The 17,655-nt window shown below is 46.3% G+C and overlaps 5 protein-coding genes and 1 non-coding gene across 6 annotated transcripts; 5 read left to right on the plus strand and 1 right to left on the minus strand.

Moving 5' to 3' along the window:
• Positions 1–4,537: 4,537 nt before the first annotated feature.
• Positions 4,538–8,544, plus strand: PAAG_06993 (hypothetical protein; the record flags this gene model as incomplete). The annotated part of the gene is made up of 2 exons (XM_015846085.1): positions 4,538–6,922; positions 7,000–8,544. 2 exons carry the CDS (start codon positions 4,538–4,540, stop codon positions 8,542–8,544), a joined length of 3,930 nt encoding a protein of 1,309 aa, XP_015700520.1.
• Positions 8,545–9,939: 1,395 nt separating this feature from the next.
• PAAG_06994 (endoplasmic reticulum vesicle protein) lies at positions 9,940–11,151 on the plus strand (the record flags this gene model as incomplete). The annotated part of the gene is made up of 4 exons (XM_015846086.1): positions 9,940–10,170; positions 10,466–10,595; positions 10,686–10,983; positions 11,133–11,151. 4 exons carry the CDS (start codon positions 9,940–9,942, stop codon positions 11,149–11,151), a joined length of 678 nt encoding a protein of 225 aa, XP_015700521.1.
• A 587-nt stretch (positions 11,152–11,738) lies between these two features.
• PAAG_06995 (TPR repeat protein) lies at positions 11,739–12,758 on the plus strand (the record flags this gene model as incomplete). Its single annotated transcript, XM_015846087.1, has 2 exons — positions 11,739–12,198; positions 12,301–12,758. The coding sequence occupies 2 exons, from the start codon at positions 11,739–11,741 to the stop codon at positions 12,756–12,758; spliced, it is 918 nt and encodes a 305-aa protein (XP_015700522.1).
• A 476-nt stretch (positions 12,759–13,234) lies between these two features.
• PAAG_06996 (G-protein comlpex beta subunit CpcB) lies at positions 13,235–14,602 on the plus strand (the record flags this gene model as incomplete). Its single annotated transcript, XM_002791039.2, has 4 exons — positions 13,235–13,314; positions 13,398–13,524; positions 13,623–13,940; positions 14,177–14,602. The coding sequence occupies 4 exons, from the start codon at positions 13,235–13,237 to the stop codon at positions 14,600–14,602; spliced, it is 951 nt and encodes a 316-aa protein (XP_002791085.1).
• A 785-nt stretch (positions 14,603–15,387) lies between these two features.
• PAAG_12313 lies at positions 15,388–15,503 on the plus strand. The gene has a single exon (XR_001551855.1). It is a non-coding gene; the product is annotated as a 5S ribosomal RNA (ribosomal RNA).
• A 394-nt stretch (positions 15,504–15,897) lies between these two features.
• Positions 15,898–17,337, minus strand: PAAG_06997 (TPR domain-containing protein; the record flags this gene model as incomplete). Its single annotated transcript, XM_002791040.2, has 1 exon — positions 15,898–17,337. The coding sequence occupies one exon, from the start codon at positions 17,335–17,337 to the stop codon at positions 15,898–15,900; it is 1,440 nt and encodes a 479-aa protein (XP_002791086.1).
• Between the last annotated feature and the right edge of the window lie 318 nt (positions 17,338–17,655).

The following is a 17,655-nucleotide window of genomic DNA, read 5'->3' on the forward strand; positions in this document are numbered from 1 at the left end:
GAATCATGATGTTAATGTCACTTCGTGATCACTGGCTGATAGTTAATCAGTCTTGTTATTGTAAAATATGACATGTTGCCTGAGCGCAATCCTGAAGCATTAGCCAGTCATATTAAGCACCTCCTGTCACAGTCTCCTCCATTTTCGACTCCACATTTCCCCTGTGATTGATCAGAACAGTTGAGTTCGTCAGGAGTGGGATCCGCGGTTGGGGCTGACACCCACGACGGCCAGCCATGCTCGAACACCCCTTGTTTGGTCGCTCGGGTTGGAAGAAGTTCTCCACGCTAACTCTGAGCAATTATTTATCTCTCAACTTAAGCATCCATTTCTCCATTTCAGGTTTATCGATTCGCGGGCTCTGCAGAGAAGTCAGTTTGGTGAAAAGATGATTTCTTTTGTAAGTCCCTGAATGACTGATACCTTCTGCAACTAGTATGATTCTGCAGAGGATAAAATAGAAAAACGCCTGAATTTCCGCAGCGGTGTGCAGTCTATGAACAAGACGCAGGAGGCGGGAATCACCGTTTGTGACTCCCATTTTGCATCCATAATTCGAGGTCATGCCCTGTATCATGAAATTAAGTTAATCATTGCATATTTTGACGAAACTTGGAACAACGTCTGGTCGGTTCTCAACCCTCAATCCAGAGTTAGATGTGAAACCTGATCTCCTGCAGCAGCTCTTGTCCATTTGCTACGTAGCACCCAACCGCTCTGGCCAAAAATTCGGATGCGTCATATGGGTCCCTCCATGTATTTGACGGACGTAGTTGTGTCCATATACAGTACCTATAGGTATGCTGTTCATATGAATGTCAATAATGCTTTCATCTACCCATAAAAATTTGCCTTCGGGAACAACGAAATGAAGGGAGACACAGACGGGATGTCCCCGAAACACCCGATCAGCTAGAGTTCCCAGCACAGGGCTGCTGGATCAAAGACCTTTCAATTTTGGATAATTTAAGATCCCGCACACCGGATTTTAATTTCCCAAGGTGAGAAAATTCAGAACAGGGGATCATGTCCGAGCCGGGGTGAGGGTTCGGGAACTCGGTGCTAATGGTATCCATCCGGTAGTCAATTCCGAGTGAAATGAGAACCGGGGAGTCCACAACAGCGACGCTTCCGAAGAGATAGGATGCACTATTTATATGGAGATTCCTATGAACCTGGCGAGGAGCATGAATATATATGTTCATTGATCCATTGCAGCTAGGAATGATAGAAATGATATTTTAAGTTCAATCGGATTTTAGTCTGATTATCATTAAAATGTACGGAAAGGTTTCTCTTCACCTGTACCACCCACCGTGGGATTCAAGCTGGAACTATAAAACAAAAGATAGTGATGGAAGCCGCCCCTTCAGACAAAAAAACCTTTCCTTTCAGCCCTGACATTCTACCACTGGAAAGGTTGATGCGCCGCCAAAGAAGGTCCTCATTACCGATACTCTCTACTCTTTTTCATTGTTTGGAAGGTTGAAACTTTTCAAGTTTTTCCCAAGTTCACAAGTTGCTGAGCCACTGATGAAGGGAGCTCCTAACAACTCCTCAAGTTATGACGAGTGATTAGCTGATTAACGAGGAAGTTTCCTACTTGGAGACACGAAAAGCTGACCAGATGCCAAAATTCTGAGTTCAATCTTATTTTGCAAGTAATCATAAAAGGACATCCCTGGTCATACTGAAATCTTTTCAGGTGGCACATACGGGACCTGCAGAATAGGCAGTCTAATTCTACTTGGTTCTCACAGTCCTAGACATATCTGTTTGGTAAGAAGTTTCGGGTTAATTTCCTCGAGGTTTTAGCTTGTGGTAAGTCGGCAAGTCGGCAAGTCGGTGGTCGTGAGATTTCTATTATTTATCCTCCGTTTGTTCTGTAGACAGGAACATATCCAAACAAACAAAAAAAAAAAAAGAAAAAGAAAAGAAAAGAAAGAAAGAAAGAAAGCAAAAAAAAAAAAAAAAAAAAAAAAAAAAAAAAAAACCGATGGTGGGAGAGAAAAAGAAACAAGAGAAGATTCCGTTTGGATAGAGGTAACTGACATTAGCAATCTATGCAGGACGGGCTTGCCACACGGCGGTTCATCCAACGAAAAGCGCAACAATCAAGTGCGTGAATACTTTTGTTAGCAAAAGTTGGGCCAACGCTGAAGTGACTGCGGCTGCATTGATTAGACGGTTAGCAAAGCTGGAATTTGGCGGTTGCTGTAATTCCAGTGGTGGAACTGATTCATTTTATTAAGATGTTGAGAGTTCACCGGGTTTTGTTTCGTTCGTTAAAATAATTAACAGGTATAGTTCCAGTAGGGTTCGGATTTACCGTCATCATTTGTCGGTCTGGTGCGGTCGAGATTCTCACTCTGTTACATCCAGAGAGTTACATTTTTCAGCGGTCCCCCCCCCCCCCAAAAAAAAAAAAAAAAAAAAAAAAAAAATCTTAGCATAAAATCAGAGAGGAGGAGATATTGGAAGAGACGGCTCCCCCAAGTTTGGCCTCCCCAGGGGTCTAGAGAGAGCTAAACTGGAGATTGTGATTCTAGTGGACTTGAAAACGGAGCTCTCTGCCTTCCACGGCGATTCGATAGACATTCTAGTGGAGCCGCCACCGTCTTAGCACTAACTCTGTTCCATTTCTTTCTTTGCTTTTATTATTTGCTTCTTGCTTTTGTTTTCCCCTTGTTTTCTGGCGTTTTTCCTTTGGAACCATTATAAACTCTGTTGATTGATTGGTTCGGATCAGGCACAACGTACCACTGATTGGCGTTTTCGCATATCGGCAATGCGGGGAGATGAAAACCTCTTCTTTTTCATTTTTGCGTGCTCGTTTGTTTCTTCTTTTCTCTCTTTCTTTCATTCGTTTTTGTGAGCCAAATTCTGGCATTATCGACTCGTATTTTGACTCTGCCGTAACCGGGTTGTGCCCATGATTTGGCAATTGACAATATACATGGCGCCGAGATATCACGGTAATTATGAGGGTTTGGCCTGTCATAAATGGAAGACACCCGATCTGGCGTTTCTGCAGAAATCGTACGGGCTGGATAAAGAACCTAGCAGCGGAGAACAAGGGGCTAACCGGCAAACAGGCACAGGGTATACTGGTTCATGGCATGTTGGCAATTGTGTTGTCTGTAGTGGCTTAAATATAAGTCTTTTTATCAGCCTATGTCTTATAGGCTTTATTTAACTGCAACAGATAACTAGGCGATGTGTTGTTATGTGGAACAGGGAGTGAGTTCAGATCCCGTCGGAAAAATAACAACCATATAACAACAACAACAACAACAACAACAACAACAACAACAACAACATCATCATCATCATCATCATCATCATCATCATTAATAATAGTTAATAGGAATTAATAATAGTGGCTGTGGTATAGGGAGATGTCTGCAGTTGTTCTAACTGGATGGCTGCTTTCTGCATCCCGACAAGTTCGACAGGTTGTATTCTCCTTAAGGGTAAAGGTGAGAATACGGAGTATGCAGCACCAAAGATCTGGCTTTCTTCTGTCTTGTAACTATCCTCCGTCCGGCGTCCAGTGTCCAACCGCCCAGCTCTGTCTCTCATCAGAGTCTCCGCGCATCTCTCGCTCTCGCTCTGCGTCCCTCTTTTTCTTTCAACGTCCCACTTCCCGCTAGTCTGCTAGCTGCTGCTGCTAGTCGCTTTTCTCCCCACTTCTCCTGAACGCTGAAGTTTCTGACTTCTGCGCCAAGCCCCAAGTGCCACCGTCCAGTGTGTGTGCGCTCTAGCATCTGGCCTGGTGTCGCCTTTGAGAGGCTTCAACCTCCAATTAATGGTCCGTCAGCCTCTGCCCCATTAACTACCATATTCACCACGAGTCCAGTCACTCCAAACTTCTTCCAGTTCTCCCACTAGATTGCTAGACTCGTTCGACGGCGCTCACTATCCTCACAAGCCTGTTGTCCGTTTCATTTGGTGCCGATTATTCTCCTCATTTAATTGCGCTACGGTGTGTATCTTCACCTCTCTAGTCCGCTCCCTTCCACTCGTCGTTTCCGTCAACATCGCCCCCTCAAAGTTGCTTATCCCATTGAATTCCAAGTCCAATTCCTTCCGAGTAGGTCCGTATCTCCAATCGCAGGTCGCTTGTTCGCCCAGTGTTCTTATTGTGTCCGTCTATCTGACTGGACTGCGTTTTTGTCAAACCCCCTTGTTGTCATTAGCTGTCTCCTCTTTAGCATCCTATCCTTAGGGATACGGGGAGGACACCTAAAAACAGAAAAGAAAAATAAACCTAAAAAGAAGGGCTGTCTGGCAATATATATAAATATATACATACTTCAGTTCTTCATACTAACAAATTTTGCCTCTTTTGCAGATTCTCAATCTTTTTTGATCTGAGATTGTTGAAGATTTACCCCCTTGCGGGCTCTTGCAATAAGCCTTGTCCAGGTTCGCTTCTAACAAACCCCCTTCGACTTTCGACTCTCCTGCTTCACTTCACTATTTATTCCCCCCACTCCTAGCGTTCATGTGAGGTTGATGTGAGATTCCTGGCACAATGCAGTGCGAACCATTCATCAACTCGCTGGGTTCAATCCCGGGCCGTCACGGTCGCAGTGTGAGCCTGTGTGGCGACGTTTACTCCCCAATACAAAGCATGCGGTCGCCGCCTCCTGTTAAGCCAGAGCCCCAATTCATCGCTGCAACATCTGCTGCTCAAATCGTTTCCGCCGACCAAAATCTGAATGGCTTAAATCCGTCAGCAGGCACCATTGGTGCCTCCCTCTCTCCGGCGTCCCTGACCCTCCTAAACCGTTTTTTGGACAACCTTCTTTTCAACATTCTTATGACAGCTAAATCTACGAATTTGAATGCGATCAGACTAGCACTAGCTGAAGTGCTGAAACCAAGACTCGCAAAGGAGGTGGTTTCTGCAGCGGATGACGAACTAAGGGAATATATGGGTGGAGGAGAGGATGAGGAACTGTCCGATTTCCGTGGAGGCCGTGAGCCTGCGGGTCACTTCGAGCTCGAGAGATCATGGAAGCTTACCCGCCTACGGTGCATGGTTTATACACGATTGGGTGATATGGAGGAAGAGGATGAAGATGAGCATCTACACCGAGAAGGGTTGAATGAAACAGATTTTGGACGGGCACGTTTTTCCAACTACGTTGGGCACATTACACCAGCTGCTGCCATATTTCTAACATCAATTTTGGAATATCTTGGTGAACACTCATTGATAATCGCTGGCGAAACAGCTGCTACTCGAGTTTCGTCAGGGAGATCCAGCAGGGAACGGGACGAACATTTGGATTCGATAGAACCTGATATGTTGGTGGTGGAGGAAACGGACATGGAGAAACTGGCCCTGAATCCAACCCTTGGTCGGCTTTGGCGAACATGGAGAAAGAACGTGAGAGCGCCTGTACTTTCTAGAACGCTTTCGAGAGAGTCGATGATACGACGGGGTCTAGTTCCGCTAAGAAGGAATAGCAGAGCAAGTAGCATCGGGACAATTGAAGAGCCACCCGCTGGCGAAGCTTCCCAAAAGGCCCTCCCTCTGGAGGAAGTGGTTAATCCGGCTGATGTACCCATCCCAGAATCTGAAAATGACGTGGACGAAATTGAGGTCCCTGGATTTACTACCCACCTCTCCATAGCTGTCCAAGCACGATCATTCCGTCCTCGAAGCCTTTTCCTCTCGGGATCTGATATCGTCTCACCCACATCTATTAGCTCACCCTCACACTCTGCTACGCTGCGAGACGGTATAAATGAATCCTGGCCTCATTCTCGTTCACAATCCTTGCCGTCATCGCCTTGCGGACAGCATGCAGGTGGGAGCGCGAAATTTTTCTCTAGTTTGGCGCTTTCACCAGTCATTGGTCCAGTCGTTGGCCTTGCCAGAAATGAACCGCACCACCTTGAAACAATGATTGAGGATGATGAGCTCCCGGACAGGCTCCTCGGGGAAGCATTTTATCCTCCTGAAATTCCTCCTCGCAGCAAGCAACGTCGGGATCGTGATAATATTGAGGATGATCCCGATAACAGTGACCATTCTGAATTCTATGGTTCTGCAAACCCGTCTCGTCTACAAAGTCCGCAGTTTCTCGATGGACAGTCCCATAAAGTTGAGCTTTCATCGCAAAGGAGTGAAGAATACAATATCTCACCATCTCAGACGATTGGACTGGAAACCACAAAGCAACATGGAAATTCCAAGTCCTCAGGGGTAAATGCCAATAGCCAACATTTTCAAAGAAACGTTGATCTCAAGTCTATTTCTTCGTATCAATACGAGGTGGAACCCTGTCAAGAATCAAGTGCCTCTTCTCAAGGCTCAATTGTGGAGACCTCCTTTGTTGCCGAAACAAGCAGAGCCGCCGCCCATCCATCTCGACTCACTCCACATCAAGAATTTGTGAAGAACTCTAATGGTGCCTCTGATCAAGAATATCCCTATTCTTATACTGCTCGTCGGTCAGCTAGTATCCGAAGTAGACAGTCTCTCCCTCGGAGTAATTCGCGGCAGAACACGACGCCCCGCTATACGCAACCAAATTCCGCTGCTTCTGTGGGATCCGAGCGTGCTGCCGTCCAGCGTGTCAGTCCTCCGCCACCCTCGAACCCTCGTGATTCGACTTCTAAACCGCGTCGTTCTGTGAGTATTGGCAGCCATCGAGATAAGCGGCCGATTACTTCGGGATCTGCAACGTCACAGGTTTCTAATAAATTGAAGGGGCTCGTAGGAAGGCAGGCTAGTGACGGCGATTCCAAGGTTCCTCTTCCGATACGCACTTCTACTGATACAAACGTTGGAACCCAATCCAAATTCGTGGAAGCAGCTCCAGACCCATCTAACTTGGACGAATTGATTCAGAGTGATGAGACTATACGATATACTCTGACGCCTCGAAATATGAGAGAGATGGAGGTAAGTTTACCCATTTTCCTCTCCGGTTATACATTTAAATATGCGCGGTTAGTAATTGATGTTAATATTCTGTTTAGGATCCCAATTCACCCAGATGGGCTCCCACACGAACTGAAACAACTGAATTGGCTGAGTTTTTGAAAACAACCGGTCCTCCAGAAGGGACACAGTGTGAAAGTGGGAGACCCAGTGTGTCTTCCTCCAATAGAAACGGATTGCGCATACATACGCCCTCCACTATTTCTCCTGTCCAACCCAAACATACGCAGTCTCCTGTTGCGAATACTAGCCATCCACAACCCACATCGCATAAACCCCGCCCACCGCAAGCACGGGATGCGAGAGTAGAAAGAGAGTCATTGAAAGACTTTGCCGATTTCATCAGGTCCACAGGTCCAGAACACGCCACCACAGTTCCGAAGAATAATTCACGTCCCGCGACAAGCTTGACTAATGGTAGCAACGGGCCAGTCAACCGGACGCGGCATGCGATTGGCGGCGGTGCCCCATCGGCAACATCAGTTCGCTCGCAAAAGGTCCTTACTAAGGAATTACCGAAACGTCCAACCCCGAAACTGGAAGCTAGGTCTGCTCTTACACCAAAAGATGATGGCACATCGGATCTCATCGATTTCATACGGGAAGGACCTCCGGAGTATGGTTCACACCGTATCCCCAGAACAGTGGCACCTTTCCGCACAACAATGGATTCCGATGAATTACAATATCTGAGCATTAGTCGTGCAAATCGTGATTCTGGAAAACAAAGCTCAGTACCAAATGCGAATGCTGAATCTGTCCTACCGAAATCCGTGTCTTCTTCATTCAACTCACGTACGGGCTTACTCGAATCAACAAACCGCATTAATAATCGGACGTATAATGGGCAGCCAGCTTCAAACGGGGGATTTGAGCAAGGAGAAAGTGGCCTGCCTGCAAGAAAGCAGCGACGCGTGAAAGACCCATATGCCATTGATTTCGATAGCGATGACGATTTTGACGATGACCTACTGTCCCGCGGCCTCAAAGTACACAAAGAGGAAGAAGAGAGCTTGGCCGACTTCCTACGCAATGCTGCGCCACCGCCTGATTTTGATCAACCCCCTCCTCTACTCTCCGTTAATGCGAATGCAGTGAATAAGGCTAAATTGAAGAGCACGACCTCGATGCGTTCTCGCCTGATGCGCGCCACGTCTGTTGACAAAGTCCCGTCGACTAAACTATCTCGATCCTCTCTCCGATCTCATAGATCAAATACCACAACTGTTTCTTCCCCAGCCGGTCCTACCACTCCGATTCCGGAAGCTACTGGGCCCAAAGGCTTTCTCTCCAGCTCTCAGCATAGTAACTTTCCGCCACATTCCGCTTACAGTGCTCGTATTGAACACCAGCGAAACGGCACGACAGATGGGTTTCTACGTTCCCAACTAGTTGAACCCAGAAATCACACTCGTGCCAATCAAACCTCGACTGCAGACTTAGCGGACTTCCTAAAGAATACCGGCCCTCCAGAGCCCCTAGGCATACATTCTTCGCGATCATCCGTAAGCGCTGATAGGGAGAAGCGTACCGGCGGCTCCATTGGCAAAATCTTTTCGCGGAGGAAGAGACAGGCGGTGTAAGTTTTCCTTTTTGATCAATTTTCCCTTCTTTTTCTTTTTCTCTTAGAGGTTTTATTGGACTCATTTCAATTCCCTGTAATGTTGGTGAGCTTCCCTTCGTTGTATATTTGGATACCCAGCCCTTGTCCTATTTCCCGCACACCTTTTATTTATTTATTTATTTATTTTTTTTTTTTCAGGAGGTTGTTTCTTGCTCATCTAGCCAGGTACTTGCGATCTGGGGCGATGATTTTATTTCTTAATTACCTATTTCCTTAATACTGCACCTACTCTTCTACCTCACTGTGTCTGCGTTCTATCTTCTCATTTTAGCCATCCCATCATTTTCCACAACCACCTTTTTGGGTATGTTGGAGATTTTCATTCTGATATCTCTGTCTTTCCCTTACTGTCGGCCTGTTGGCGACTAACATGTACTTGTTTTTTCAATTCTTTATGAAACTGCATTGGACTCTTACTCATCAGCCTGACAATTCTATCCTTTCCCCATTTAACTTTATCATCCATATTATTTATTCTCCTTGTCTATTTGGAAATTATCCCAGTTTGCTATCCAGGTTAGACCTTTCTCAATATGGCACTTTACCGCACTCCTTGTAACTGTGGCTTGTTCTCCCGGCTCTTCTTTTTTTCTTTTACTCAATTGTGTAATAGTGCTGTGTATAATTCTCTTAGTTGGTTAGGTGGTAAAAATATACGATAACATACGGTCCCTATTTTAACCCCCCGTGATCTTTTCTTCTCTTTATTATACACGTGGTGGTTCGCAGGGGAAATATGTTTCCTCCACAGGCAGACTGCAAACCCTGTACAAGTTAAGTGGTGTGCATTAGTATGACTTCATTCCGTTGTTTCTTCTAATTCTGTAAATCATCGACAATGTACAGAATAAATTGATCCTCAATCTCTAGACCATCAGACGGTACGGAGCGCATGTAACTAGTTAATGTTCGAAGTAAAAACAAGGAAAACGGGAGATTTTAAAGCCACGTAATGTGCTCTACTCTTTCTAATTCTAGATGAGACATATTAGCGATACAATAGGAGTAGCAAGGTGAAAAGGAGCGACACGATCAAATATTTTTTATATAGACAAAGGCTGGATTTTACCATTTCGTCTCTCCAAGAACCCCTTGCTGTTGAGATAACCAATCATGACACCCGCGAAAACGTTTCTCCGAGTGACTCCGTTATGAACACCCTAAACTGTTTAACTAATCGTGGCATTCCTCAACAGCACCTCCGCTTTGCCTGCAATTGACTGCGGACACCATAACACCTTTCATTGACATTTCCCTTACCTTCTGCATCTCACCTCCTATAGCTTGCTTGGTGTTCCTGTCCCTGCGCATCTCAACGGAAACGGGGACGGGCTAAATAAGAAGAAAAGAAAAGATGGGCAGCACCTGTCCATCACCCCTTTTAGGGCCTCAGCGACCATTCCTCCTTTTCCTGCTCCTATGCATATCCCAACTCTCCGCGGCGTTGAAATTCGATCTCCACGCAATCCCTCAAAATGGGAAAAATGAACGGTGTATACGTAACTTCGTCAATAAAGATCAGCTAGTTGTTGTCACGGCGATTGTGGGCGGGCAGAAGGGCGACGGGCAGATTGTCAATATGCATGTACGTTTGTGCGCACCGTGTTTTGGTTTCTTCCCCCCCCCCCCCCCCCCCCCCCCCCCCCTTTTTTTTTTGTTTTTATTTATTTATTTATTTTTGGGGGAATGGAGGAGCTTGAGTTTCTTTTCCCTTTTGCTACTGTCGTTCCCGTGATCGTGATTGGAATTGGCTCGAGCTGGAACCTTTGTTTTCTCGGATTCCGTGAGAGAAAAATGTCTGTCTGAGAAGCATCGGTCCATTTCAATCGTCTAAGCGGAATTCTGGCTAAAAATTTTGCTGGTACTCGGGGTGGATACAGATCAAGGACTCAATGGGAAATGATTATGGCAGACCCAAGGACGTTGTTGGCGAGAAACGACAAGCCTTTACCTCCGGTGCAGATACCGCATTTGACGTGTGCTTCGAGAACATCCTCGTTAATGGTCGGCGTATGTAAACCCTACCTCGTCCCATTCCCCAATCCATGAATGCTGCGGATTCCAAAAATCTAACACACATTCCTTTCAACTTTCTGGAAGACTCCGGCAATTTATTCCGCCCCATTGAACTGGACATTGACATTGGCGCCGACGCGCGAGACTGGTCCGCCATCCAGGCACAGGAGAAGTTGAAACCCGTTGAGGCTGATCTGCGCCGTATTGAAGCGATGGTTGGTGAGATAGTGACGGAGATGGACTACATGAGGACCCGTGAGCAGAAGCTGAGAGACACCAATGAGAGCACGAATGAGCGGGTTAAATGGTTTGCCTTTGGAACTATGGGAATGCTTGTTGGACTTGGCGCATGGCAGGTTGTATATTTAAGGGCGTATTTCAGGTCAGCTTTTTTCTTTTATTTCGCTTGGACTCTCCGCTTGTTTGGATGGGTAGAAAATCTCTCTCTCTTAACCCATTTCATAACGTCTTTTAAGGCTATCATTTTATTCGAAAACTTATGACTGACATTGTTTGTTTACCCGCGAATAGGTCGAAGCATCTTATCTAGACCATGACGATTTATCTTATTGCCTTTGCACTATTTTGTCCCCATCTGAGTCCTTTAACCGGGGAGGTGCGATGACAATTGCAATGAAGGATGATGGAGAACATATATATATATATATATATAAATATGCTTTTTTTGGCAGCGTTTTCGCAACTTGTTTTTCCTATATGCTTATTTTATGAAATACCAAATAAGTTTCTTTTTCTGTGCTTGGCTATATAATATAACTGCTTCGATACCCCTAGAGGAAACCTATGATACCACTTATCGAATGTTTACCCGGATCCGTGATGCTAATGGTAAACAAGGTCATTATAAATTAAGCAAGGCATATCTAGCGGCATGAACAGGCAAAAAAGCATCTGTTTGACTGTTGACATGTGTCCTATCAGATATACGTAGCTACAATAATTGATCAAGATGGCTCCTCGAGATTTGATGTTGAGAGATGCAAACACAGCAAACATGATTTTCGGGATGATGTCAACCTTGGCTCGGTAATTGCACTTTTAAGATCGCTCCAGCCTGCTTCGACTCTGCACAAGTCATTTTGAGTATAGTAACCATCTCCAATTCAATTTTAAAATATGGCAGCCTTAGCTCCAAAGCTTTTCTTTCGCACCCTGCTCTCCTCTAGTGCAAGGGTGGTTGCATCGCCATTTGTCCCAGCACCGTTCAACTCGACAGCTTTCCGAGCCAATGGCCTGAATGATCGCGGTCACTCAACGGCTCCATTGCACCGCGACATCCAGAGATCCAAATCCTCGAACCCACATCTGACGAATACGACATCAACAAAAACCAATGACTTTCCTAAAGTTGGGGAGAAGTCGGCGCCGCCTGACCTGCTATCGTCGACGGATCCAAACTATCAACCGCGCGATGCGGTGCCGGGGAATACAGAGCACATGACGGGCAGGACAGCACAGACGGGCGAGGGGAGGAAGCCCGAATTGGATGTGGGGGAGATGGAAGGTATTACGTTCAAGGTTGAGCCATTGAAGCGCGAAGGGGAGGATGTTACGACGATGCGCGCGAGGTTGTTGTGTGGGTCTCACTACTCATGCATAGTATCTAATTGAACACTCTATCCCTCAAGAACATTACATATAAAATACAATCTGTACAACGCAAGCTAACAGAAAGTAGATCAAAGTCGCAAACGAGGCACCCTGGAGTCGGACCTTCTTCTATCAACCTTCGCGTCCAAAAACCTTCCAACCATGACAGCCAGGCAGCTAGAGGAATTTGACAAATTCCTAGACGAGAATGACTGGGATATTTATTATTGGGCAACCCAGGAGGCGGAAGATCCCTTAGCGACAGATAAAGCTAATAGTGCTGCCAGAAGGTCGAGTATCCCAACTAAGGATACACCTACCACGACGTGGAAAAGCGGCGCTGCAAAGAGCGGCGAATGGGCGCAGACTGTGGGCGCGTTCAAACCTGCATACAGGCCTGTTCCGCAGCGATGGAAGGACTCTGAGATCCTCGTGCGACTGAGAGAACACGTTCATGAGAGAAGTGCATTGGGCTTGAAGGGCGAGAAGACACAGGGTGGGGGCGGGTTGGGGCGGATGCCTGACCTGCATACATCCAAGCAGTGAGGAGGGTAATTGGATTTGATATATATATAATTAGGCCATTTCTGAAACTACGTATTATGTATAATACTCCGTATACGTACAGGAACTTCTCCCTATCGCTTATTATACCCAGGGAGTTAAAAACGTTGTCTTTTTCTTACTGGTATTCCTTGTGCCAAAATTCTCCAGAGCGGGCAAGGGGTGTAAACATCCAACGCACGTGACTACTCTTGGCAACCAACCGCCCTTCCCTCCCCTTCGCTTAGGCCCCCGCTAGGGCTGCAGCGCACACACAAAAAAGGGCCTGCAGCCAAATTGCGCTTAGGGCTTGTTTGGGCGCCAGAACCGCCATTTTGCTCTGAGGAACGAAAGAACCACAGCTCAACGACAGCCTGTACATTGCTTTGCTCTCGCCATCCATCCTCCTCCTCCTTTCCACTCCCCCCAACGAGGATTTCTTTTGGCATTCTCAGACTTCGACCGAGAGCCTGCACACCATGGCTGAGCAGCTTGTCCACCGCGGGACCCTCGAGGGCCACAATGGCTGGGTTACCTCCCTGGCCACTTCGCTGGAGAAGTAAGCTATATAGCCTTTGATATATTGGGGCGAATTAAGACTCGAGTTCATGTGCAATTCTAACAGGCAAAATTTCATGTTAGCCCAAATATGCTCCTGTCCGCCAGTCGCGACAAGACCCTGATCATCTGGAATTTGACCCGTGATGACACCGCATACGGATACCCTAAACGAAGCCTCCATGGCCATTCTCACATTGTCTCCGATTGTGTATGATAGAAACTTAGGAAATATAGGATTATGAGAGAATGTAAGAGGAATTATATGGGCTGATTGTTGTGCCTTTTTTTTTTTTTTTATACAAATAGGTAATCTCCTCCGATGGCGCCTATGCCCTTTCTTCCTCGTGGGATAAGACCCTTCGTCTATGGGAATTGGCTACTGGCAACACCACCCGAACTTTCGTTGGCCACACCAACGATGTCTTGTCTGTTTCTTTCTCTGCCGATAACCGCCAGATCGTCTCCGGCTCCCGCGACCGGACCATCAAGCTGTGGAACACCCTGGGTGACTGCAAATTCACCATCACCGACAAGGGACACACCGAATGGGTATCCTGCGTCCGCTTCAGCCCCAACCCTCAAAACCCCGTCATCGTTTCCGCTGGCTGGGACAAACTCGTCAAGGTACGATATTACATACACTTCTCAAATTTGGGGCCCCCTTTTATTTTATCGAGTTTTATATTCCCAAATGATGTCTTGCATTTACGTATTTGCTACTTCAGAGCCCTTAGAGGCGATGAGACAAACCTTCACTAATTGCCCTGATGGACAACTTTACACAATTCTTGATGTCTTGGAAACAAAATGCGAACAGTTACAAATTCCCGGTATATATTTGCTAATATCGCAAACATCAGGTCTGGGAACTTTCCTCCTGCCGCATCCAAACTGACCACATCGGCCACACTGGCTACATCAACACCGTAACCATCTCCCCCGACGGATCCCTCTGCGCCTCCGGTGGCAAGGACGGCACCACCATGCTCTGGGATCTCAACGAGTCCAAGCACCTTTACTCTCTCCAGGCCGGTGACGAGATCCACGCCCTCGTATTCTCCCCCAACCGCTACTGGCTCTGCGCTGCTACATCCAGCAGCATCACCATTTTTGATTTGGAGAAGAAGAGCAAGGTCGATGAGCTCAAGCCTGAATATGTTGAGAAGGGAAAGAAGAGCCGTGAGCCTGAGTGCATAAGTTTGGCATGGAGTGCTGATGGCCAGACCTTGTTTGCTGGATACACTGATAACAAAATCCGCGCTTGGGGCGTTATGTCGAGAACGTAATGGGTGTGTGTATATGTGGTGCACGCGTGTGTTGCATGTGTTTTGTCTAGCAGAAACCAATGGAAGACGGAGCTACGGAAACACAGGCTGGCTAGGTTGCGATGGATGAGCAATGAGCAAATGACAAAAAACCCTATTTTTCTTCTTCTGCGGACTGGAACGGGAGTTTTGTGTTTCGTTTTGATAGAGTTAACTTAATTTCTTTTATTGATTTAAAAAAAAAAAAAAAAAGAAGGGATGAAGTTAATTCTTGTCGAGAAACAACACCTTCTGTGCCAAATCAAAGGATACTCCAAGCCACTGTTTGAAATCACTCAAGCTTTGCTCTATTAACTTGCCAAAAATATTAACTTTTCATCAAGTTCATTCTGGCTCTGCATCTGTCCACTTTCTTTGGTCTTCTTTGGTCTTGTTTTGTCTTTATAAACATATGGAGTTTTCTCAATATTTGGTAGCTTAGTTATTACAAGTTATTCCCTGTGGCTCCCCATTCGTGGCTTATCCCATCATATACCTCTTCCAGTCTCCGATTCTTAAACGTAACCTTTCCATCAATGTTTTATTCCAATGAGCAAGATCAATGCTAGACACTCGCTGTCTAACCAGCCTTTTCCCCTTCCAAGAGTGTCTCCTCCCATCCACCACTCTGTTCACCGGCCCCTGAATACGCCCTCCACCCCCTTTATTTCCCGCTTTTCATTTTATGTTTAGTCGTCTGGCCGCCCAGCTGAAACCCCGATACGCGGAAATCATAATTATCTCTAACAAGGTATCACCTATCACATACGAACATAGGGAGTGGAAAATAGGGCTTCCCGTCCGCTCAGCCGTACTCAAGCCACTCGCCGGCCTGTTAGTAGTTGGGTGGGTGACCACCAGCGAATCCGGGCTTTCGTATGTTATTTTATTTATGATTTTGTTCAATATTAAACTAAAATTTCTCAACTAAAACTTTTTTTGTGCTTCGCGTCCCAGAAGCTATCTTAATTGCATTTCTATTTTTCTGATGTTGATAGCAGGAGCCGCATTTCTTTACTACATGATACATATGGGGATTAGAAATAGATGAGATATTTACTGCTCCATATAACATAAAAGGCGGCGGGAACTTTGCCACAAGCCTTGAAACCAGGTGGTTCGGTTCCCAGTTGCGATGAAAAGCAACTCTGCAGCGAGGCCGTGTGATCGAAATAATGATTCAGGGGAAACAATACGCCGTGGTATTATGCCTGTTCATTCAAATGCAGATTTATATTGTACATGCTCCCAAAACCATTCTGAAGGGGAGAGAAGTTCTATTTATATTTTTCAAGCCTTTTTATAGCATCACTTGCTGCCTCAATTCCTTCCTCAAATTGAATTTTGGTGGCTAGATTCCTTGCCTCCTCATAATACTTTCGTGCCTCGACGAAATTTTCCTGCATCTCTGCTATTTCACCTAGGTTATACAGTGCTACTTGACATGATTGATCGCATTCTTCAGTACGGACTGCCGGTTTGATATGTGCTGCAACATCCAGCGCCTTCTTTGCCCACTGTGATGCAGCATCGAGCAACTCCGGTCGAGATATGGGAGGGCCGGCTCTCTTAGGTATCGAGGGTGTTTTGCTGGTTACCTTCTGAGCTTCCTCCGCCATCTGGGAAGATATGTTGTTAAGGAGAACAACCTGCGCGCATGTTGTCGATTGGCCCTCCTCCTCCTTAATCAACCCTAGACTTTGCATGTACAAGGTTGCTGCAAGATTGTTTTTCCCTCTTTTAACATATAAATCAGCCAGGTCATTGCATGACGCAGCTATCTCCGTGAGATTAACGTAATCACCGCCATCGTTACGCGATACTGGCAGATTCAATTCTCTACGCCGTCTGACCTCGCCAGCGCTCTCGTTGACTGCGCCAATAAGGGAGTTCTCTGCTTTGTCCATATCTAGCACGGAGTTACTCGAGTATAGGTCTGCTAGTTTAATTTTGATGCCAATGATTTTTTTCATAACCTGGTCGCGAAGCTTCTCCTCAATTCTTTCCTTCTCGCGCGCTTCTTTCTCTGCCTCCACAGCTTCAGGGTCAGCGGGTTCAGTAGCAGTCTTTTTCGCCCTTTGCTTATCAAGTATCATTTGCCTCCTCCTTCCATTAACTACCCATTCCTTGCAGTCTGCTAGCGCTTTCTCAAGCATGTCAATGGATGCCTTCACTAGCCCATTTTTCTCTAGCATCTCGGCTGCAGCGATTCTGATGCCAAGGACCTCGTCCGAAAACGGGTGCATCTTAACATGTTCTGCAACAATAAGTGCCTCCCTGAACTTTTGCAGTGCCAAGATAGGATCAGGCCGGATCTCTGAACGACGAAGGGCTTCGCGCAAGGGCGCAGCCACCTCCGGTGGAAATCTGCTAAGATATGGGTCTATCCGAGTAACTCTGTCATATATGACGTATACAAGTAGCCCTGCATTTACCGCCACGAACAATACAGTGAGCGGGAAGCCAATAGGGTTCGTTTGCCATATTCTACTCCACGCTTCTTTGTAATTCCGGTTGAATTTTTGGAACGCGGATGTGCTATTTAAACGGCCTTGTGTAGACGTGTTGAGCGCTAATTGAAGATTCGAGGATGAGTGTAATCGAGGTCTATACGTGTATCGAGGTGTGCTGCAGAGTAATCGTACTGCAGATGCAGGGGTATGTGGTGGCCGGAGAGGTGCGGAGGTTCCTAGGCGCCGGGCCACTCGCCCGAACATGACTGATAGGAGAGATGATGTAAAACCCGTTTCGCAATATCGATCAATATAATATGTTCGAAAGGCGTTCCACGGCCGGTGTACATCAATGGCTTGAATTAATAGAGATAGATATACCGCAGTAAATCGATGGAAGCGATTTTTTACTGCAGGATGAAGTTGGAATAGGGTTTCGCGTTGTTTGCTCGGTTTGCTAGTTCTTGGCGAACTGGTCCAAGCTTCGGGTTCCACTCCGCTCCACTCAAGGCAATGACGTCTTGGCGCATGTCATCTACCAGGGCCGATTCCAAACCAATACAACGTCTGCCAATGCTCCAC

Source organism: Paracoccidioides lutzii (genome assembly GCF_000150705.2).
Source record: "Paracoccidioides lutzii Pb01 unplaced genomic scaffold supercont2.21, whole genome shotgun sequence".
Lineage (NCBI taxonomy): Eukaryota > Fungi > Ascomycota > Eurotiomycetes > Onygenales > Ajellomycetaceae > Paracoccidioides > Paracoccidioides lutzii.